Genomic DNA, 22,724 nt, shown 5'->3' on the forward strand with positions numbered 1-22,724 from the left:
CAGCAGGAAGCCAGGGAAAATCTTCCCAATGAGCAGAGCTGTAAAGGCTGCACCTGGTTATGGAAGGAGAGCTACATACAGGAGACTATATACACATTCCTGGACAGTGGCTGATGGTATAGCTGGCTAGTCAGGGGACTGGAGAAAAAGGCCTGGAAGATTAGGGACAAAAGGTCTGGGGTAGAGGCATATGGGTGGACATTTTAGGAGCAGGCACAAAATACGAAGATTTTTTTATCGTACATTAGCACTCACCAGAGAGCATCAACCACACAAGAGAACTGAACAACCAAGCAGATTAAATGACTCAGCCATTTCACCACTGGCCATTCTGGAACTGGCACAACAGGAATCTAAAAGGAGTTGGTCACAGTGGCAGAGGTGGAGGCTCTACATAGGCCCAACAGCATGGACTCCCATGTGCCAAAGCTAATCTAGCTACTGTTGCCTCTGGACATCCAGAAATCTGCCAGCAGAGATCAATGCTGAGCCCCAGATATGGCACTATTACTTGAGGAGACGAACTAGCCACTTGGTGACAAATCAACTATACCATCTATATCAGGCCCCTTCATCACGGTCAGTACCTCCCTCGGTGTTATACCCCCCACAGCACTTGCCTCTGAGCTCCTTGAGGATGGGGGTCTGGGTCTCAGTCAGGAACCAGGACAGGGCTTGATATAACAGGGTAATAACCACCACCAATTATTGTACACGCCTGACCCTGTTGCAGATGTACACATAAGAGTCACTTAGTCCTAACAACTCTATAGTGCAGGCACTACCATGATTCCCCGAAAATAAGACCGGATCTTATTAATTTTTGCTCCAAAAGACGCATTAGGGCTTATGTTCAGGGATGTCATCCTGAAAAATCATGCTAGGGCTTCTTTTCCGGTTAGGTCTTATTTTCGGGGAAACATGGTATTACTGTTCCCATTTTATAGATGATGAGTAAACTGAGGTTCAGGAAAGTTACATAGCTCGTTCTAGGTCACAGGAGCAGAGCAAGGATTCAACCTAAGGACTCAGGCTCTATAGTCTATAATCTTAACTACTGCCAATGAATTCACTTACGCCACAGACACTTACTGGGTGCCTACCGTGTGCCAGTCACTACTTAGTGAACAAAGCGGACTATAATGCATATAAATATAGGTAGGAAGGAAAATAAAAAAGAATAAGGGTATAAAAGGTGACTGACCTGTTGGTATTTTAGAGCAATCAGGATAGGTCTCTCTGATGACATCTGAGTAGAGACCTGAATCAAATAAGGGAGTAATTGTCAATGGAAAAGCCACAAGCTTGGAGTGAGACAGTTCTGGCCACTGCAAACTACTTATGCGATACGTGTGGCCTTGAGCAAGTACTTAAACTCTGAGCTTTGCTTTCCTCGCCTAATCTGCACTTGCCTTGCAGAGTTATGAGGAAAAGGGAGAAGTGTATAAAGCACAGCTTAAGAGCATCTTTGGCCTTGGCCCACAATAGACATACATACAAGTGAGGTCCGTGCTGCTTTTCTTGCCCAGCCAGGAATCCCTCTTCCAGCTCTAGGGGCGCTGCCCACCTCTCCTCACTTTCCCTACTCCACTTCCCGAAAAACTGGACTCCCCGCCTCTTAACCCCTCCCCTTTCAGATAGACAGCTGCAGCACAATCCACTTACGCCCCCTGCCGGCAGGATATTGCACTGCGGCTGTCCTAGAAGCCTCCAGTCCCTTTGTTCCTCTCTTCAAAAAGCCCCCATCCGGGCACTCGCCACCTGCCAGACACCAGGAATGGAAATGAACAAGATACCCTCTCTGCTCTGTAGGAGCTCACAGTCTAGGAAGTGGGCCCAACATGAAAGCCGGCAATGACAACCCAGAGAGAAAGTGCCGACATCTAAAAAACTATAGGAGCACAACGAGGGAATGATTAACTGTGCCCAGCGGGGGTTAGGGAAAGCTTTATGGATGACTCCTAAAGTAAACCTTAAACAATGAAAAGGAAATGGGGACAAGGGGAGGCATTCCAGGCAGAGGGAACAGCATATGCAAAATAGGGAAACACGGAAGAGGACATTGATTGCTCTGAGGTGTTCTACCTGATCATGCTACACTTCCAGAGCTTCCTGCCAAAGCAGCTTAGTTGAAGAATAAAACCGAAGGAAGCTGGTTCCCAGGACTCCCATAAAGCTCCACCTACCATCCCAGGAAAAGCAAACCTGTCTCAAGAAAGAGCTTTTTTTTTCCTGAGGGCACACAGGATCTCACGCGTCCTGTGTTCCCACACCTGTCTTCCTTACCCTTCAGGAAATGGCCCGTCCTGTATCAGTCAAGTGACAATTTTTGCAACCTTGACCATGTCTTTTCCCCTCTGTGTTTCAGCCTCCTCCTCTGTAGAGTAGGAAAATAATCCTTGTTCGTGTCCCTCTCAAATAGCTATTTAACAGCTATGAAAGCTCCGGTGCTACAGCAGGCAAGATCCAGGAGATGCCAGCCCTTGGGGGCATTCAGGGCAGGCCACAGCCCCAAGCTAGGAGAGGGAGAGAAGCGATGTTGCAGCTGGGTCCTCTCAGACAGACCACACTGCATCCTCCACCACCCACTGCTCATAAACCCCCATAAAAAACCAGGGAACCACGCAGTTTTGTTTCAGGTGTTTTATTAAGTGGGCCATATTGTAGCTGGTTTCTAAGTTGCAAAACAACATAAATTTAACAATAACAACATAGCCAGTTAGACTGTGACAAGCTTTTTCTTTCCTTAAAAAAAGAAAAAAGAAAGACTTAAAACACACAATGGAGGGTTAAATAAATAATAAAAAAAAGAAAAGGAAAACCTGTTAAAACATGCTTATGTTTATTTCTGTGCAACTGCGTGCCAAGAGGAAAAGTGATTTTCTGCACGACGATACATCTCGGCATGTCTTCTTCCCAAATAATACTGACAAAAAAAGAAAAGATGTGGGACTGACTCGTCAGTGCTTGTAGAGGCACTACTAAAAATCCCTTTGATTGGAGCTTGGGGCTTCCCGCTCAGCACACCTGTGTGTGGTCTGGGAAAGCCAAATATCCATAATAATGTTAATATAGAAAACATTAGTTTAAAAAACGATGTGGAATGGCCTCATTAATGCGGTGGGGCAAGGAAGCAGAAGTGCCCCACATGCAGTGCCAGGCTCAGTCCAGGGAGGCCGCAGGCTCCCAGCACGCGGCCATGGCGAGCGAGGGCACCAGCTTCAAAATAAGCGGCACCAACCTCGTCTCCCTCTCCCTATCACTCTTTCACATGAAAGTGTGTAAAAGGCAAATCAGCAAATAAACTCTAAAATAGATTATTTATTCCAAAAATCCTCTAGTTTTCTTTTTACAGTGAGTGTACATCTCCTCTCTGTGTCCTGCACAACTCGCTTGAGTCGCTAGGGGAAGAAGATCAGAGCTGCAGGGCGAGTCTGTTTCAGTCCTATTGCGAGCTGGTGCTGGGAGGTCAGATGTCGATGCCCTTGACAAGGGACGTCTCCAGCGTGATGTTGAACTCCTGCAATGTCTGCAGCACGCGGATCAAGGAATTGACCAGTGTGTGGTCTTTGATCAGAGCCACATCCTCATACATGTGTGCGGTGATGGGGCAGTCGGCCAGCAGGGCAATCCAGTGGTGTAGGAGGTGATCTCTGGCGGCGAGATCAGTCCAAATGGGTCAGAAGGGAAAGGAAGGGAGATGGTTAGTCCAAGGCCACGGGGAAACTGCTCCGTCACTCCTTAAACAAAGTCTGAAGCTGGAGAAGCAGACAGCTAGCTCCCCACAGTCCTCTTTTCTTTCCGTAACAGGGCTTGGCAAAGAGGCCTCACACGGCTCTAAAAGGCTCCCACTGTGGGTTGCCTGGCCGCAGGACACCAACCCAGTCTGACCCAAATCAGCCCGTCTTCTACCACCAGGCCTTCTACCTCCTTCTCTGCAACCTCGCCCTCCCTAGATAACCCCACCACCAAGCAGACACCAGGTCCAGTCAGCACCACTGCCTCCATCCCAATAGCCAATCACTTCTCCCCATGCTCTCAGCACTGGGAATATTAAGAGCTACGTAACATCCACATAGTGATTATGGTGCTTTCCCGAAAATAAGACCTAGCCGAACAATCAGCTCCAATGCGTCTTTTGGAGTAAACATTAATATAAGACCCGGTTTTATATACTATAAGACCGCGTATCATATCACATCATATCACATCACATCATATCATACATCATATCATATCACACCGGTTCTTATATTAATTTTTGCTCCAAAAGACACATTAGAGCTGATTGCTCAGCTAAGTCTTATTTTCGGGGAAACATGGTATTAGTGCTATTATTATCCACTTTATACATAGATGTTAAGTAGTTTGCCCAACATAACACAGCTAGCAAGTGGCTGATCTGACATGTGAACCTAATGAATCTGGTTGCAGAGTCTGTTTTTAACAGTTACACCAGTTCCCTCCCTTCTGTGACCTGAACAAACTACTGCCTTAAGTTTATTCGTGCTTCATGCTCTCACCTGACCTACTGGAATAGCTCTAACAGTCTTGCCCATTCTGATGTACACCCTCTATGATATCAAATTAGCATCATTTCAGTCCGCTGATTAAACAAATCTGTCCTAACAGGGAAGGATTCTCTGACCCAGCTCCTCAAGGTCCCTATCCTACAGCCTCCTCCCCGAAGCCTTCTCTGATCTTTCTCCTCTACATTTTCAGCATACCTTATGAATTTGCACTTCCTTTTTTGGACTCTCACAACCTTCTGCCTTGTACCGTATTTAATTGGGATAAATGAACTTCTACGTGGTACGGACCATGTTTTATTCAGCGCCATTCCTGCCACCTTCCACAAGGCCTGGCACATTCAAATGTTTGTTGAAGGAATGACTGGGTAATCTCTCTTTCAAATTTCGTCAGTGGGGTGGTTTTATATCTTTCCATCAAAATGTGGCCCCTTCTGCCCAGTTACACACACCCATATGCATGGTACATTGAAGAAATTAAGAGCCTCTAGGAAGCCCTAAGGTCTCACCTGCCCAAGGGCTCCTGGTCATTAACCTGTCACTCCCCACCCCCGCACCACACCAAGACGCCAGCACCCCAGGCTGGCTGCTGTGTACTCAGGCTGTGCGGCTGCAGTACCTGGCTCCCAAGCACACCAACATCTGAAACTTGCCGTCCTTGCCGATGTTCCGGGGAGTATTGTTGATTGCGGTGACAAATCGGCAGAAATTCCGGGCCCGTGTATGCCAGTTTTCCTCAGGAACGACTTCATTCTGCTCCAAAGTCTCATAGTAGGTTTGTGCTTTTTCTGTAGAGGAGAAAAGCCTACCAGTGACAAAGGCTCCCCACCGACCTGTCCCTGATTGTCCTGCAGGACACTTGCCATGGGCCTCTCCACGCTGACGTAGGCAACTCAATGAGAGTAATGTGAGTGTTCTGATGGCACTGGTCACATTTCAAAATGATCTGTATGTTCCTTGTCCTTATTTTTTTTTAAATTAATTTATGTAGCCCCTGATATAAAGATGGTCCTTTTCCTAGACTGAAGATTAAAAACAACTCTTGAGGAAGAAGCTCCTTGCATGAAAATAACCCATGTGGGTGCAGCCCAGGGCTTGGGCTCCAGTGCCATCAACAGGTCTTCTAGATCTATGAAGAAGGGGGAGGGCTCATAACTAGGCCTGTACTACACAACAGGTGCCTAGAAAGAATCCTTCCTGTCCAGTTCTCAGGACGTGAGGGGTGAAGGCTGGGGAGGGCTTCTATCATTACCTTTGAGAAAAGGCAGGGCAAACAAACAACAGATCTAATCTGAGAATCGCCTGATGTGGCTTCTGGACCACGGGCCCCAGTGGACCACAGCACCAGCTAGCCCCATATTATGTTGGTGAGTCCCCATATCTCTGTACGCTTTTCCCGCCCTCATTCCTTAGTCCAACTCACCCAGGAAATCCCAAATGAAGACATTTTTGAAGAGACGGGGTGTTTTAAATCCATGCTGGAAAGCCTGTTCCAGGGCGGAGACAAGGCCGCATTCTCCACAAAGCAACAGCGTCAGACTGCCTCGCTAGTAAGGAAACAGGAGAGTGACAGGCTTGCCTCAGCCAAGCTGCCCTCCTACCACGGCCTCCCCAAATCCACAGCCCACAGCTGGGAGGGCAGAAAAGACAGGCAGGGACCTTGTCTATTTCCCCAGCACCTGGCACAGTGCCTGGCTCAGAACAGCTCTCAGTGAATAGCTGCTGAATGAATGGATGAATGAACAGATGATGGATCTGGGTCCCCACCAGGGGGACAAAGCCAGTGTGGCCATTATTCAGGGAGACCCAGGCAAATTCTGAAGAAGACAAAATACACACTGTTCATTAGGGGCCCAGGGACTCTGCTGGATCATTAGTGAGTTAAGAAAACAGGGTAACCCAAGGCAGAAGCCCCCAGAGGAAGAATCTGCTAAATTTCAAGCAGAGGTACACACACTGTACACGCTGTGCAGTCCAAGCACACAGGCTTAGAATCCTATTATTCTCTCTCATTCAATCTAAGGCCCTGGTCGGGGGCAGGAAGACTCACCTCTTTCTCAGGTTTATGGAAGTGCTTCACGATGCCATTGACTGCCTCCCCAATGGACTCCTGGATCTGCCCAGTGTTCAGCTCTGATAACAATCAAGAAACATCCCTAAGCACTGTCAGAGGCTAACAATGCCGGTGACTGAGCAAGAGGCTGAGGACATGGGAAGGGTTCCAGGGGGGAGGACGGCCTGGACCCTGGGAAAAGTGGCTCTCGCCCACCCAACTTTGCTCAGCTAGCTCTTCCTAAAATCTTGGGCAGGGAAAACAAAACAAAAGCCAATACCTTAGAGTTCTATAAAGTTCATTTTCCCTTTAACCCTGGAACTTTTGGCAACCAAAAGAGGGCCAAGATTTGGCTGTGAAGCCCAGGAATCAGAAAAGAGAAAGCCAGAAAGTCGGCCCCTCTCCTCTCTAGGATCACATACAAACAGTACAGAGGATCCAGTCCAGACTCCATCGAGCTCCCCTCTCCTTCCAGGCCTCTAGGGAGAGTACCAACTCCCCCCGAACAATCCGGAGAAGAGGGCGACAAACGCCAGAGGCTGCTGTGTGGCTAGAAGTGGTGTCTGAGGGAGCTACACAGGCTGGGATTTGGGCTAACGTATCAGGGCTCCCAGAGACCTGCCCACATTTCCCAGGCTGGGGAGCACGGGGGTCCGGCCCTTTCCCCCACTTACTGGGCTTGTTGCTAGGTGAGATGGTAACGAGCCTCCGGATGACACTGGGGGACTGCTGCAGAGGCGGGGTCCGACAGGGCCTCTCGTCCACCTCGGGCTGGGACATGAGCAGCTCCCCAACCAGGACCCGCTCCAGGCTGCCGTCATCCATGCCCTTCCCCAACCACCGGCCACATGGGAACCTGCAGGTCAGGCAATGGCCTGTCAGAACGGCCAGCTCCTCCAGTGTCCTTCCCCTTGCTGCACTGCAAGAGCCATCAACAAAGCCAATCCCTGCGGACCCTCAAGCTCATCCATCCCACCGTGTGTCATCAGGGAAGCCACCTGAGTGACGGGTGGCCTGGAATCTGTCACACATCTTCGCTTGGAAAACCATCCTATTTTTTCAGGTGCATGAGGCAGAGCCAAACAGGAAGCTGCCTCATCCTGTCACAACCTAAAGGGTCTCCTTGAGAAGTCCATAAACCCAAGCATCAAACAGCCCCTGGTGGCACAGGCTGTCCCACTACCTCACAGCACAGCTGAAGGAACACTTACTTGTAGGTGTGTCCTGTGATCTCATTCCTGACCATCACATACTCCACCAGCCATTTGGCATACAGCCCCGAGTTATCATGGCCTATCTGCACGGTAGTGAGCTTCCCCAAGTTCTGGCACTAGGAGAGAACAACCAAATAGAGAAGATGGGGTAGGTCAAGAAAGTGGGAGAAAAGAGCGGCACTCCTCGGAGGCCACAGGTCTGACTGGCTGCCTGCAACCTGGCCTTAGCATCTGCAGGGGCAGAGCTCATGGCTCCACCTCCCACCAAAGCTGGCAGTACAGCACTGTCTCATGGGGGGCCCACGGCTGAGAAAGAATATGCTGCTGCCTAGAGGGAGAACAGGGCCTGGGAGCAGGCAGCTCTTGAAGTGGGACAGCAGTCTGAGGTTCAGAGGCCTCTGTGAACACTTGGGCTCAGCAGCTGGATAAATTCTTGGGGATTTCTCAACACACCATGGACAGGGAGGTATGCAAGTCCAGATGGGGAAGCGCCTTCCAGCCAGAGACCATTTAGGCAGGGCCAGCTGTCCCCCACTCGGGGCAACCCGGGGCTCCAGCCTCCAATCATGTCAGGACAGGTCAGCTGGGCTGGTGTATAACACTGTGCAGAGCAAGGTCTCCATAAAACCCTGCAGAAGGCTCCAGAAAAGCAGCTGCTGCAAACCCAGATCCCCACAAAGCCTGAAGGTGTGGTCCCCGAAGAACACATACCTCGAAGGTCATCTCTAACACGTTCCTGGGAATCTGCAGGATCTGTGTCTCCCCCAGTTCTCCCGAGATGCAAATCCATGGGTTGGCAGTGAACATGGAGCCGCCCAGCTTCTTGCTCGGTACAATCAGGATGTGATAAGGGATCACTGTTAAGGGGAAGCCACAGAGGCATGGAGGGGGATCAGGAATCCCTCCTGTACCTGAAAGGGCCATGACCTGCCCCAGGCTGCTGGCATGATTGTGGCCACTGATGGACCAGCTCGGGCAGAGCCCAGAGCAGCAGGTCCCAGGACCTACCACGTTTCCCTGAAAATAAGACCAAACCAGACAATGAGCTCTAATGCGTCTTTTGGAGCAAACACTAATATAAGACCCAGTTTTATTTTACTATAACATAAGACTGGTTTTTATATAATACGAGACCGGGTCTCACATTAATGCTTGCTTCAAAAGACACATTAACGCTGACTGTGGCTCAGTCATATTTTCGGGGAAACACGGTAGTCTCTGGCTGGTTCAGAATATTAGCCAATCCACCCCTCAGTCTCACTCCTCCCAGGGTTACCATCCAAACATCAAAGATCCAAGTCCATATACAGGCTCAGAGCTAAGTGAACCTCTTCCTTAAACAATATCACCAACTTGACACTGCACTGAATGACTTGCTTTTCAGAGCACTTTTAAATCTATCACCTCATGAACTCCAATGACAATCTCAGGAGAGGCCACGCAGGTATTACAACGCCTTTTCTGAGGTTCAGAGGTCTCAGCGAACACTTGGGCTCAGCAGCTGGATAAATTCTTGGGGATTTCTCAACACACCATGGACAGGGAGGTATGCAAGTCCAGATGGGACTGAGAGAGAAAATAGTTTCCTTCCGGTCTCCTAAATTCCAGCTCAGTGCTGCTTCTACTGAAGCCTACAGCACTCGTCTCTGAGAGGGAGGACAGGCGTCACACAGAAACAAGAGTCCACACGGCTGAGGCCGCTGAGTCACTGGCCAAACAACTAGCCATGGGGCAAATTCAGAGACTACCCTCTACCCAACAGAGTGTCCTGGCACCAAAGAAAGATGAGGCTCCAGAGGCCCTCCCTAGATCATTCTGAACCCTCCTCGTCATTCTGCAAATAGGAGGGCTGAGGTCCGCCACAGGGGCAGACTGCTGACAGAAACATAATGGGTTAGGGCAGAGCAGGACCCAAACCTCCCACTACCCTCTGGAGTTCCTTCTGCTACTTCAGGAAGCTGTGTTTCCCTGGGCTGGTCTGAAACATTCTGTGATGCTGAATGGAGCTCTCAGCCTAAAACAATAGGGAAGATTCCTTTACAGGCGTGCAGAGAGGGCAGTGAGCTCCACCACCGCACCCTACTCTACCTCATTACCTTAGGTTCCCACAACAGTGCCTAGGACCACAGTGACAACACGATGGCCAAAAGGACTCAGCCCCCCAGCTCAGAACAAGAATAAGAGGCTTCAGAGAAAAACCACTGCCAACGAGGCAAATGTACCTCTCTCCCCAGAAGCAAAAGGCCAAATCAAAAGTACAAGTGATCATTTTTCTTTACAAGGGAGGCAGTGAGTCAGCGCTTTAGGCAGGTTCATGAAGACTGCACCCGAGAAGGCTAGTGGGGGCACAGGGCTACTCACGGATAGTTGTGAAGACATTGGTGAAGCAAAAGTAATCGACGGCATTGAAAGAGAGGAGGTGATAGAGGAACTGCTCCTTCTCGTCATCACAGCGTAGGAAGGCGTAGCGCTTGTACAACTTTCTGTCGGAAAGGAGGCAATATATCAGTCTCCCAGCCAAAAGGAGAGGAAAGGGCTAGAATTACTCACTCCTGGAAGGAGATAGCTAAGGGAAGAGGAAGATGTCAAGCCTCAAGTTCTCTAAGGCCACCTGAAAAAGGAACAGAGCCAGCTACTCTGAGGGCTAGAGGGAAAGTGGCTTAAGCTACAGCAGAAACAACAAAAACCAAACTCTACCTATGTCCAAGGGTTGATGTTACTGATGTAAAGTGTCAGAGGTCATGGGATGTCCTTTCTAGACCACAGGCTGGAATGACATTCCTTCAGGGGACACACAGGCCCTCTCGGGTTTCTAGTGAGGGCATCACCCCAGTGTGTGGTGTGGGAGAAGCAATGGCAGGAGGTCTGTGACCACCATTCATGACCGGGGCTAGTGTCACACCCTCAGCAGACCTGAGACCCATGAGTGAGAACACTGCTCTAAATGTGCAGGTAAGCCCAGGACAGCGTCAGGGGCAATAAGGGGCACTGAAGGGAATGACCCAGGTCACAGGCAAGGAGGAGTTGCACAGCTCCTGTCCTTGTCAAACTCCCTCCGTCCCCACGCCTCCCCCTACTGCTTACTCATCCAAGACCAACTCCTTTGCCTGACGTGGCAGGCCCTCTGCAGCTGCACAGCAGTCATGCCCTCCCCAAGCAGGCTGGACACAGAGCCAAACGCACGGGCCCTCAGCACAGAGGACTACACAGAGACAGAAAAAGGTAACTGCACTGGTTGCCAATCACCGTGGCCGGAGAGGCAGGGGATTCAGCACATCTGTGAAGTTCTACCTAGTCAGGTTTATACGGTACTTTCAACAGATAATTCACCAACCAAGGCCTACTATGTGCAGGTGCTGGAAAGGGAAGCACCGATCCTCAAATACAGTCTAGGTGAATAAGTCTGTAAACACCATGTAATGAGTTGCCAAATGCTCTTTCTGGGAATTTAAAGAGCCATAGGCTTCAATGGTCCTAGAACAGGGGCCTAAAGGACAGGAAAATTTAGACAGGTGTGTAGAAGGAGACAGACAGGGTGGGAGAACCAGTTTGTCTAGAGTTGACAGCTCAGGGAAGTAATATGTTAGTAACGAGGCTGAAAGTTAAGCTAGAGCCAAATGAAGGAAGGCCCTAAATATTCAGGCGAAGGAGTTTGCAATCTGCCCTGCAAGTAATAGCTTTCTGCAATTTGCCCTAGAAGTGAAGGGAAAGCCATGACCAACTACAAGAAATTTAAATTTAGTGTAGCTGAGAGGTGAAGGGGCATGAGGGTGAAACTACGGTAGAGGCAGTAGGTAAGGAGCCAGGTGGGGGTGGAGGCTAAGGACCTGAAATGTGTACATGGGAGGTAAAGCAGAGCAAGGACTCAAACTGACTGCAAATTTTGAACCTCGGCAAGGAGGAGAGAGATGTTCGGAAAGAATAATGGTGACATTAACAGAAATTTTAAGAGAAAGAAAGATAGTTACGCTGAAGACTCTGTGAAGCATGCTTTTGCTCCTTCTGAGTTATAGGTAAGATAACTAAATGGAAATAAATGAAGGACTGGCGCTCGGAAGAAACGTCAGAGCTAGAGCTTCAGGTATGGGTGAGAATGGGTGAGACGACTAAGTGAGAGAGTGAAAGAACGTGTAGAGAACTGAGGGCTGTGGAAGCCAACACCCTGGAAAGAGTAAGAGGAGAAGGAGAACAGGATGGTATAGGACCATGGCAGCCATGCATTTCAAGGTAAAGGGGGCACGACCAGTATTAGTCACTGCAGAGACGTTAAGGAGAAAGAGTGTGAGCTCACTACATAGGAGCCAACCAACTTCTTCCCTTAGAACATACAGCCACCTTACCCTGCCTCCACCATACCTCATCTCCAAAGAACATTCTATGAAGATATACTCTCCAAGGCTGTCTACCTCCTCCCATCTGTACAACTATGCACACATTTTATGTGCACAATTCATTATCTGCTAGGTGACAGGCAACAGGCTCAGTGCTGGGAAAGGTACATGGCTCATGACACCAATGAAAACAAACTTTAATAAGCAGTAAGCAACTAGATAATGATAATTCAGCCATTAGTGGTAAAACAGGGATGAACAAATATGTAACAAACGCTATGGGTGCCTGGAGAAGGAATGGACTCTCTGGGGAGTCCCAGCAAACTTTGGCAAAGAAAACTTCTGACTAGTCCCTGAAAGGGCTGCAGACATCCTGAGACAGCTGAGGGGTATGATGTGGCTGGAGCTTTAAACAAACTGGAGAGAAAGATGAGAGGGCAGGATGGAAAAGTCAGCAGGTTTTGATAAATGGCCCCTTTCTCTCTCCCTGTGCCCCATCCAAAATGCAATCTGTCGCAGCAAAACCCTCCTCATTTTCCCTTCACTCAGAGTAGTACAGAAATCAGACGATCAGGTGAGACGTCACCACTGACTGAGTAAACTCGGAGCTTATCCCCTCCAGCGGGGCTACGGTAGAAAGACAGCATGATCAGCTTCCTCACTGAGGTCTGCGCCGCTGCTGCTGCCCGGGATTCTGCGCTCATCCAACCCAGACCTACCGCTGTGGAGCCCAGTGTACAGGGGCCAGCTCACGTCTTCCTTCAGAATGTATGGCCACCTCACCCTGCCTCCACACAGTTCCTGTACTTGAACCCCTCAGGACTTTGCTGTCCTCCTGCTGACTTGCAGCCTCTCCTGAGATGACGCCTACACTGGCCAGCAGGAAACACTTCTGCCCTGTCAGGCCCTGGTGCCCACACAGCTACAGCGACAGATTTTTCCACCACTCACAACTGTTCTCTAGAATCTGGTAGGCAAACTTCTCCCTTCCAAACTCCAGCCTCACGTGTGCACTAGTTCTCTTTTAGTTGGCCTACCAATCTTCAAATTTTATTCCTAAACCTTTTTGTCCCTGTAGGGAATCAAATTTAACCGCTTTCAGAGTTACTATTTTGTAACCTCTCAAGGTGAGCTCTCTAACCTATCAAGTTTTAAACCTGGTTTCTTGCTATGGATTACACACCCAATGAACAGTCTAAAAAGTCATATTTCCACTTTGAATAAAAACAGATTCTGAATGTTTAATCAGTTGGCTCACAGAAAATTTCCCCAAGGTCCACTCCTCTGCTTTATCATCCACAGGAAGTCACACATACATAATAACAATGAAAAGATGCCTAAAGAACTGCTACACAAAAATGCCCAACAGGCTTGCCAATAAAGAAAGAGCCAAACATATTATATACAGGAAAAGACAGAGAGGTGGTAGTCTGAGGCAAAGAAGGGGCAGAGCCCTCCCCCCCCCCCGCCCCCTCCTCTAGTAGCTAGGGTACAGAAAGAATGCAAAAGATGTAACATCAAGAGAAGGGAATTGTGGGTTTAGTGGTCCCTGGGAGTGTGAGGGCCTTGGAATCTCTCCCCTCGCTCTGTGAGTGAAAAGTGTGGAGAGGGAGGGCCTGGAAGGGTCATTTGAAAGCCCTGTAAGCTCTAGGGAGACTCAGGCAGGCTCCAGAGGAAGAGCAAGGACTTGGTTGCTTTGGGCTTGCCCTCGGCTCAGGAGAAAACAAATTCGATCAGGGGATATCTTAGAAGTTTCCTTTTAATTCTCCAATCCTTTCCTCCCCAAGAGAGGAAAGAGACCGAGAAAATGCCCTATGCCCAGGTATACAAGTCACCTAAATGCAGCAAGGAGAGGAGCCCCAAAATTTTGAGGTACCCAGTGAGGACCCCAGCCTTCTCACAACCTTGTTAAGAAAGCCATTTTGGGGCATGCAGACTGAGAAGGTAGGGAGAACAAATATAGCACAATTATTCTTCCACAGATTAAGAGGGAGAAGAAGAAATGCTTCAAAACCTTCATATGCAATTTGAGTTTAGCTGAATACAGCAGTAATGACACAATGAATACCCCCCTCCCCACACAGGGGTTTCCAATCCCCCGACCATTCCTGAGAGCCTGGTTCTACGCCAGGTGGAGTGGCCTTACTTGGTAAGCTCATGGTCGGAGAGAAGCTGCTTCAGGTGTCTGGAAAGTAACTTTTTCTCCATGGACAGTCGTACCCATGCTCTGGCCTTTCCCACATCAGTCTTGATTTCCCCGATGTTCTGGATGTGCCTGAAGGGGAAATGGGAAAAAGGAAGTGGAGGGTGGGGTGGGAGATGAACTGAGGCAGCCCTATCCCATCCTGGGAGACTCCATCTCCCTTGTTCTCTAATCCTTGTGCTTCCATGTAGCTTTGCCAGGATAGTCTCACCACAAACGGGAGTGGGTGGGGGATGGGATTGGGGGAAGTGTTGCAGTACAGCTCTCAAAAAGCCAGGCTAACCTCAGCGCCCTTGGGCCTTGAGGTACTCTGGTATAATTCTCCAAAAATGTCAGGAAACCCAACTGCTTGTACAGCTCTACAAATGCCTCATGAAGCACAAGACCAATGAGAAGGGCTTCCTGGTTAACTGAGACGCCGCCGAAGCCCAAGTCAGTGACACCCTGCTATTTAAAGTGGACACCTAAGCAGCAACTGAAAGGATTTTAGTGGCTTATTATGTATGAGCCCACACTGACCTCATATCCTGAATGAGGGAGATTCTCAGGGGAGACATGACTGAGCTGGCATCGGACTTCCTCCGTTCTGAATCAAGAAGTATTCCTAGAACAAAAAAGTCTGTCATGTCCAAAGAGATCTGACTATCCAAATAGGTGACTAGCTTTCTTATCTCAAACCACAAATATCTACAGGAAATGGTTGCTTTGGTAACACTTTGATCAATCATTTCATGAATATTTATTAAGTACCCACTAGGTTTCAGATTTAATACTTTTATGTACATTATCTCATTTAATTTTCTAACAACTTATAAGATAGCCAAGGAAGATATCACCGAGGAGGAAACTGAAATTCAGAGGTTAGCTGCTTTGCCCAGTCACCAAGTGGCAAAGTCAGGTCCTCTGGTTCCTAATCTGGCATGTTCTCATTATAATCCATGGAAAGAATGCTTCCACTTGGAGCTGTTACTCTTGTCCTGCTCTTGCCTCAAAATGGGCTACAAAAAGGCCAAAGGGATGTGTAAAGAATGTTTCCCAGAATGCTCAGGGCCTCTGCATACAATACCCTTATATGCTCACATCTGGCCCAATGTGTAAAACTTAGTATCTTCATCAATGAGCTATTGAGAATTTTTGGCTACAGTTTATCCCTTAGCAGTTAAGTTCTACAGCCTTCCTGAGAAGACTCTTCACTCTCATATCTAGAAAGTGGACCAAAAAACTCCTTATTAGGCTACGTAGGGAGCTCTTGTCCTTGGTTTTTAGTCAACTATTCTCCCCACATTCAGTGCTAGCTGAAGTCAACTACTTCAAGGGCAGAGACAACACTGAGTTCATACCTATCTTTTCACCCCCATTTAAGCTAATCTTTACCAACAAGAACATCCAAGGAAGGTGAACAAACTCCCTGACAGAGAGACGAACATGAAGGATGGTATGAAGGGGGGAAGGCTGCCAAGCAGTAAAGGAAGGAGGGGACTGTCCTGCAAGGGACCCTGAAGAGGGGTCTAAAGAACACCAGCCAGGAGACAAGAGGCCTGGCTCTTAATCTGTCCTCTTCCATCAGTTCACTGTGTGACCCTGGGTAAATTCAATTCCGCTCTGGATCCCAGTTTCCTCCTCTTATAAAATAAGGGGGCTGGACTAGATGATCTCTGAGGTCACTGCCAACGCTGATATTTTTATTAAAATAGAAACAGAAAGGAAGCGTAAGGGATCATTCACACGCGGCCTTAAGGTAGGACACTGACAAACAGGCTCTCTGAACTGACGGATCACCTCAATGCCCGTCTCAGAGAAATAAAACAAAAGACTGAAAACAGCTTGCTCCACACGCAAGACATCAGTACCACCCAAATTTATTTGAAACCTAAACTCATTCTAAGACTGGCCTCTTGCTAATATATCTTCTATCTCACTGAACATAAGGGCATATAATGAAAGCAAACCCCATGGCCATGACATGCTCTGTGGTTCGAAGAGCTCAGTGGCTTAATATTTACAAAAGAAAACATCACAGAGCAACGGCTTCACTGACCTGGAACAGTCTACTACGTACAGGTGGGGGAGGGGGAAGTGGGTAGAGGGCTTCTCTCCAAGGAGTAGAGACCACCTTACCTGAGGTACTCAGGCTTCCAGACGTGAGTTTTCTCTGCCGGTTTTCCTGATAATGTAACAGGTGGGACCACAAGGCTGATTTCCCCTGGAACCGACACAAGGGAGAAATAACTATCAGTTTAGATTTCAGAGACCAAGGCATCCAGTGAACAGAGTCAGAGATAATTTAAACATATAGATATGGGCTTTTGCTAAAAACTATCTGTATGGCATGTCCTCAAATAATGTCGTTTCATTCAACGTTGTTTCCTTATAATGATGAAATGCCTCAGGAACTAATCTCTTGTGTATAACAATTAGCCTATGGTAGAATTGGTTTCATTATACACTGTTTCACTTAAAGTCACAGAACATACCAACGACATTAAATGAGGGCTTACTATTTATCTCAATGTACACCCGGGTGCAAAGTATACAAACACATCCCCCTACTAAAATCCAAGAGAAATATAAAGAAGAACGGAAAAGAGAAACGATCCCCCACATGGCCCAAAACAGATGTGAATGGACCAGCAGACAAGTAAGGAAAAAGCAACCTATCAACCTCTAAATGGTTTGCTGCTTGAAGGTCAGCGTGGGTAGAAGATGAGGACTTTTACACAGAGGAGTGGATATCCAGTCTATGAGATTCTATGATAGCTCCTGAATTTCCTAAAATATTTAAAGGCATTCCTGCCCTTAGTGCAGTCTGGGGAGGAGAAGTCATCACTGTGATGAGGATTTACTACTGAAAGACAGTTGAAGAAGCCTGCGGGAAAGCAGGCTGGTAACTAACAGCAAGACTGAGATACTATCGTCAATATAACAGAACCTTGGCATTTGGAAATGTAAGCATTGCAGTTTAAACTATTTGAGACTTGTAGTAATTTGTCATTTAACTAAGACACAATGATGTAAGGGAGTATTTGCCTAGTGAGTGAGCCTCGCTGGCCACCCAGCCACTGCTTTGTCTCTTTCTAGTCACCCTTCAGTACACAGTGACCCTTGTCATGTGATAAAGACTTTATTTCAGATTCATGGTAAATGTTCCTATGCAGCTGATATAACTCATAAATGGAGTACAATGTTTTAGTAGTAGGATTTATTATAATAATTTTATAAATGACTAGTTCTATATTTTACGAAACAGTAATAATAGTGATAGGAGCTACCATGTCTTGCGTGAGGTTTGCGATCAACTAAGCACGATGTTAAATGTTTAAAATAAATTGTTTTATTTAATGCTCCCAACAATCCCATAGGATAGGTACTCTGTCCTCATTTTCTTTAGAAAAGCACAAATTAAGGATCAGAAAGATTAAGTAACTTGTAAAAGATCACACAGGTAGTAAGTAAAGTGCTGCGATTCAAGCTTAAGTCCATCTAATGTCAGAACCATTGCTCTCAATAATGATGCTATACAGAGTGCTTCTGACAGAGATCATTGAACTCTGCAAATTATACTCTGAAGAAAATGCTATGCTCTGGGATGAAGGTGAGGATTTAAGCACTCAAAATTTTTCCCTTGAGAATATCAAGGATCTATTTTGTTTCTATCCACCAACCTGATCTATGGGGCGGGGGCGGGGAGTGGGGGGTGGATTAAGCATTTGAATGGGACAAAACCCTCATCTATGGATCAGCAAACTGTTGACATAACCTTGCTGTATGTTTGGATTTCCTACAAGATTTAATCAGCTTAAAACAAAACGCAACAACCACAATAGCAAATTTCTAAAAAACAACACAAGTTAAAACTAGAAAAGACCATTTTTATTCATTGAAATACCAAACATTTGAAAAAAACAGACGTTTGATAAAATCAATGAGACTTACAGCTCCTATACACTGTTACTAACTGATATATTAATACAATATATGCAGAAGACAACACAAAATCTTAAAATATTCATGCTCTTTGAGATAGTAATTCATTTCTAGAAACCCATTCAGCCACTCACTGATGAAAACCATTAGAGAAGGCTCTGAAAAGGGCAGGGACTTTGACTGCCTCATCACTGTATTCCCGGCATCCAGGCAGCCGAGGAAGGCAGCCCCCTTAATAGAACTGTGTGGATGTGACACAACTAAATATAGCTGGTCACCAGAGATCCCTCTCATGCCACAACGCTGAAGAGCCAAAGGCAAGAGCAACAGCAGGCCACTGTGCCAGGACACCCTGGCTCACAGTGATTGTACTAGTCAAGGAAGGAGGGCGAGGGAAAGAGTGAGAGACCAGCAGCTGGGCTGAAGCTTCGTAATAGGGCACTCGGGTCTTTCTAGTTCAGGAGACATGATTATTCTTCTTCCTCTTTTGCAAAAGGACTGAAGGAGACTGCCAGGTTCAATAGAGCCTAACTACCCATTTGGGGACGTGGCCACACAGCACATAGATAGTACCAAATTCTCCAAGAATGTCATATGCATGAAGGGTGAGGAACAACCCCTTTTCACTTACTAGTCCCCAAATGGCAGGATTACAAAACTATTATGAAAAAACAAACATCACCTCTTATTGTCATAAAGATATACTAGAGAAGGACATCCATCTCCCTGGAATGTGTCACTGAAAGCCAGAGAGAGTGGTGAGCATAACAGGTTCTTATGAGGACTTGTTGCAGGAAGCCCTGCATGCAGACTGTCATGGCTAACGAAATTTAAGGGGCTAGCAGCAAAAGCCGCTGTTTGGGTTCGCTCTACTTTCTAAGTAACTAAAAATGGGCAGATGATCAGTAAGGCGACCTGAGAAGAGGGCTCTAAGATCACTCTCTGAGAGTGAGTTTGGTCACAGCCTGTGCATGACCCTGCACAATATGCATGATGCAGGAGACCAGTTAGCCAGGTTATAACCTTCGGACTGGAACATAACTGAAGAATGTCTCAACAGGAAAAAGGGGCTCTACACAGAGGCTAGCGAAATGGAGGCCTAAGGAACAGGCTGTAGGAACCCAACATAAATAGTCGGGTTAATCCCCAGCTAAACATGTGTTAAGGCCATACATACCCTGCCAACAAACACAGGTCATCACTTCCTCCTGGTGACACTGTCAGTGCTTCACTTTTAGTGCTCCAAAGTAGGATGCACAACAAAATGAACTTCAACTGAAAAGCCCTCATTATTCTGTACTGGTTTCTCACCGAACCAGTAGCCTCTGTCTATCTAAACTGAGAGGGGGATCAAATAAACTCCAAAAGAAATTACCCACGCTGTGGAAATTCTTGCAGAATATGGCCACAAATCCTCAGAGGACAGGTTTAGAACACATGCTGACTTATATTTTTAAATGCCTAGCTACTTTTATGGCAAATATTTAAAAGTTTTGAGGGTATATGTTTTACCAAAAAGCCGAAAGTGCTCAACTATAGTGCCTGGCTTGCTAAACATCAAGGAAAATGATAAAATGATTATGTATATTCTACTCATCTGTTATAAATAAAAGGAAAGAAATAGAAATCCTTCATGCAGACCCTAGCATAACATAGCTGTCATGTTATATACCCACCATAATGCAGGTACTTATTTTTATTATATGTAATTATCATAATAACCCTGAAAGGTTACATTTTATTAACTCTGTATTATGAATAAGGAAGATAAGGCTCAAAAATCGCAAATTACTTGAAGCCATCCAGAGGAGCCAGGATTCAAATCCAAGTCTTTCTGACTCCAAAGCCCATAGTGTTGCTATTACAACACAGAACTCAGAAAATTTTAGGGATGTGATACACAATTTTTAACATTTAAAAAAATCTATAATCAGTGCTGTTTATAATGCTAAAAAATCAGAAATAACCTAAATGACCAATAATAAGGAATTGATTCAAGTATGGTACTTCTATACAATGATACAGTGAGTAAAACTAAGATTTTGGGAGAATAATAACCACTAATATTTACAGAGAACCTCCTGGATACCAGGCTCTGAGTTTAATACTTTACATGAATTATCTTCACAAATCCTCATAAGAATCCTATGGTGGTGGGTACTTTAAAATTCCATCATACATATGAGAAAACAGAAGCTTAGAAAAACTAGGTATCTTGCTCAGTTTCATAAAATTATTAAGTGGGAATCAAACCCAGGTCTCTCTGATTTATACTCTGAGTTCTTAAACACTTACTATACTATACTATAAGCTAAAAATTAGTTAAGAACATGGAAAAAATATTATGAGGTAGAAAAAGCAAGTTACAAAACATTATGTATAGCATGATCCCTTCTGGCTTTTTAAAAAAATGGCTTTATTGGAATGTAATTCACATTACCATAAAATTCACATTTATAACGTATACAATTTTCTGCACCACCACCCCCCCAAAAAAATCCTGTTCTTAGTATATTCAGAGTTGTGCAACCATTACTACTACCTCATTTTAGAACATTTTCAGCACCTTAAAAAGAAACCCCATACTCATAAGCAGTCACTCCTTATTCCTCCCTCCCTCCCACCTCTGGCATCTTGTAATCTACATTCCGTCTATGGATTTGCCTATTCTGGACAGTTTATATAAATGGAATCATACAATATGTGGTCTTTTGTAACTGGCTTCTTTCACTTAGTATGTTTTCAAAGTTCACCCACATTGTACCACGTATCCACACTTTATTCCTTTTATTGCTGAATATGTCCCATTGTATGGACAGACCACATTTAGTTTACGCATCAGCTGGTGGACATTTGGGTTGTTTCACTTTTGGCCTACTAAGAATAAAGCTGCTATGAACATTTAAGTACATTTTGGGGGGGAGACATGTTTCCACTTCTCTTCAGTACATAGCTAGAAGTGGACTTGTTGGGTCATATTATAATGCTACTTTTAATATTTCAGGGAGCTACCAGACTCTTTTCCAAAGTGGCTGGAATTTTTACATTCCCATTAGCAATGTATGAAAGTTCTAATTTCTCCACATCCTCACTAACACTTGTCATTGTCTGTCTTTTTAATGGTAGCTATCCTAGTGAGTGTGGAAAGTTATCTCATTGTGGTTCTTTGAATTTTTAAATATACACCTGTGTATGTGCTTTGAAGGAAAATGCTCTGAAGGACAGACGTGGTAGATGGTCTCCACACCCATGAGAATGGAAATTCCAGAAGGGCAGAGATCTGGTTTGTTTTGTTCACTGAGGTATCTCAAGTACCTGTTACAGCGCCTGGCAGACAGTAGGCCCTTAATAAATATTTGCTGGATTCTTACTCGTTATTTTCTAATTTGTCCATAATAAAACTGCCTTTGAAAACGTTTCAAGTTCTTTTCAAATGTAAAAATGCATACGTAAAAGTAAAAGTTGTCCATCTTGAATAACTATTCAAAGTAGAGTATTTTGAAACAAACAAATTCTCTGGTTATTAAGCAATAAAAATCAAACTTACTAAACTTCCTGCAGTCTTCTCTCAAATATGGCTAAGCTATCTGCATACAAAAGAAATGTTAATGACAGACCTTTATCCACTGGGATAGTGAAGGACCCTCAGAGTAAGTTTGGTACTTCTGAGCTCCAACTTCTCTCTTTCTTTGTGTTCCATCTCCAGACTAGGGCCAGCTGCCAAACATGATCTATCAGTTTGGCCTTTAGCTCTGTTTGCAGGACGGAAGAGGCCACTTTTAAAATATCTGACAAACACACACATTTATGAAGCTTATTTTTAAAGAAAATAGTTTGGGTCACATTTATTTATTTGTTGGTTTAGCTATTTCAAGTCTCACTCCATGCATACAGTGCACCACTCTTCAAAGCCAGCCAGCTGGAAGAATATGGGAACGCTAGTAGTAACTGAAAACAGGAAGATAGTTAGCTCAGCAGAGACGCAGGGCATTCTTTACCTGTTTTACTTGCAGCCCATGACTCCAGATCCTTTCCAGGAGGTCACAAAGGCTGGCAATCAAGGTGTTCTCTTCCACCCCTGTGATGTTGACCTCCCCATGCCCTAGCTCCACAGCCTCTCGGCCCATCTTCTCCACCAGCATCCTCTTGGTCTACAAGAAATCAGTTGGTAGGATTAGATAACCACAGTGAAGCGTATACCGTGCAGCTAGGAAGGGCTGAGGCCACCTGCACAGCACATCTGCTGGGCTGAGAAGGTCAAGATGACTGAGATCTAGAGACATATAGTGTATTTATTCCCACCATATAGTTCAGGTTATGGCAGAATGTATTCTTTAAAAGTTTAGTTAAGAACACAGTAATCACTGTATGACTCTGGGCAAGTGATTTCATCAATCTGGATTCCGTTTTTGAATTTATGAGGTGAAAAGAGTAGAATAAAACCCTTTGGTCATGCGCACTTCTGACACC

The 22,724-nt window shown here is 46.0% G+C and overlaps 1 protein-coding gene across 3 annotated transcripts in view; it reads right to left on the reverse strand.

Annotated features, from left to right (window-relative positions):
* Positions 1-2,628: 2,628 nt before the first annotated feature.
* Positions 2,629-22,724, reverse strand: part of DENND5A (DENN domain containing 5A) — a 77,056-nt gene continuing 56,960 nt past the window's right edge. For 2 of the 3 annotated variants that reach the window (XM_019728812.2, XM_019728807.2), the window contains 12 exons: positions 22,253-22,405; positions 16,449-16,533; positions 14,850-14,934; positions 14,274-14,402; positions 10,158-10,279; positions 8,508-8,653; positions 7,794-7,912; positions 7,257-7,438; positions 6,580-6,662; positions 5,953-6,076; positions 5,149-5,317; positions 2,629-3,653 (listed from right to left, as the gene is read on the reverse strand). In XM_019728812.2, the coding sequence (XP_019584371.1) occupies positions 3,470-3,653; positions 5,149-5,317; positions 5,953-6,076; positions 6,580-6,662; positions 7,257-7,438; positions 7,794-7,912; positions 8,508-8,653; positions 10,158-10,279; positions 14,274-14,402; positions 14,850-14,934; positions 16,449-16,533; positions 22,253-22,405 (1,581 nt within the window). In that variant the 3' untranslated portion in view covers positions 2,629-3,469. The remainder of the gene's footprint in view (positions 3,654-5,148; positions 5,318-5,952; positions 6,077-6,579; positions 6,663-7,256; positions 7,439-7,793; positions 7,913-8,507; positions 8,654-10,157; positions 10,280-14,273; positions 14,403-14,849; positions 14,935-16,448; positions 16,534-22,252; positions 22,406-22,724) is intronic. The other variant, XM_074335971.1, reaches the window with a different exon arrangement.

The sequence above is a fragment of the Rhinolophus sinicus genome, linkage group LG06, assembly GCF_036562045.2.
Source record: "Rhinolophus sinicus isolate RSC01 linkage group LG06, ASM3656204v1, whole genome shotgun sequence".
In the NCBI taxonomy this organism is placed as follows: Eukaryota; Metazoa; Chordata; class Mammalia; order Chiroptera; family Rhinolophidae; genus Rhinolophus; species Rhinolophus sinicus.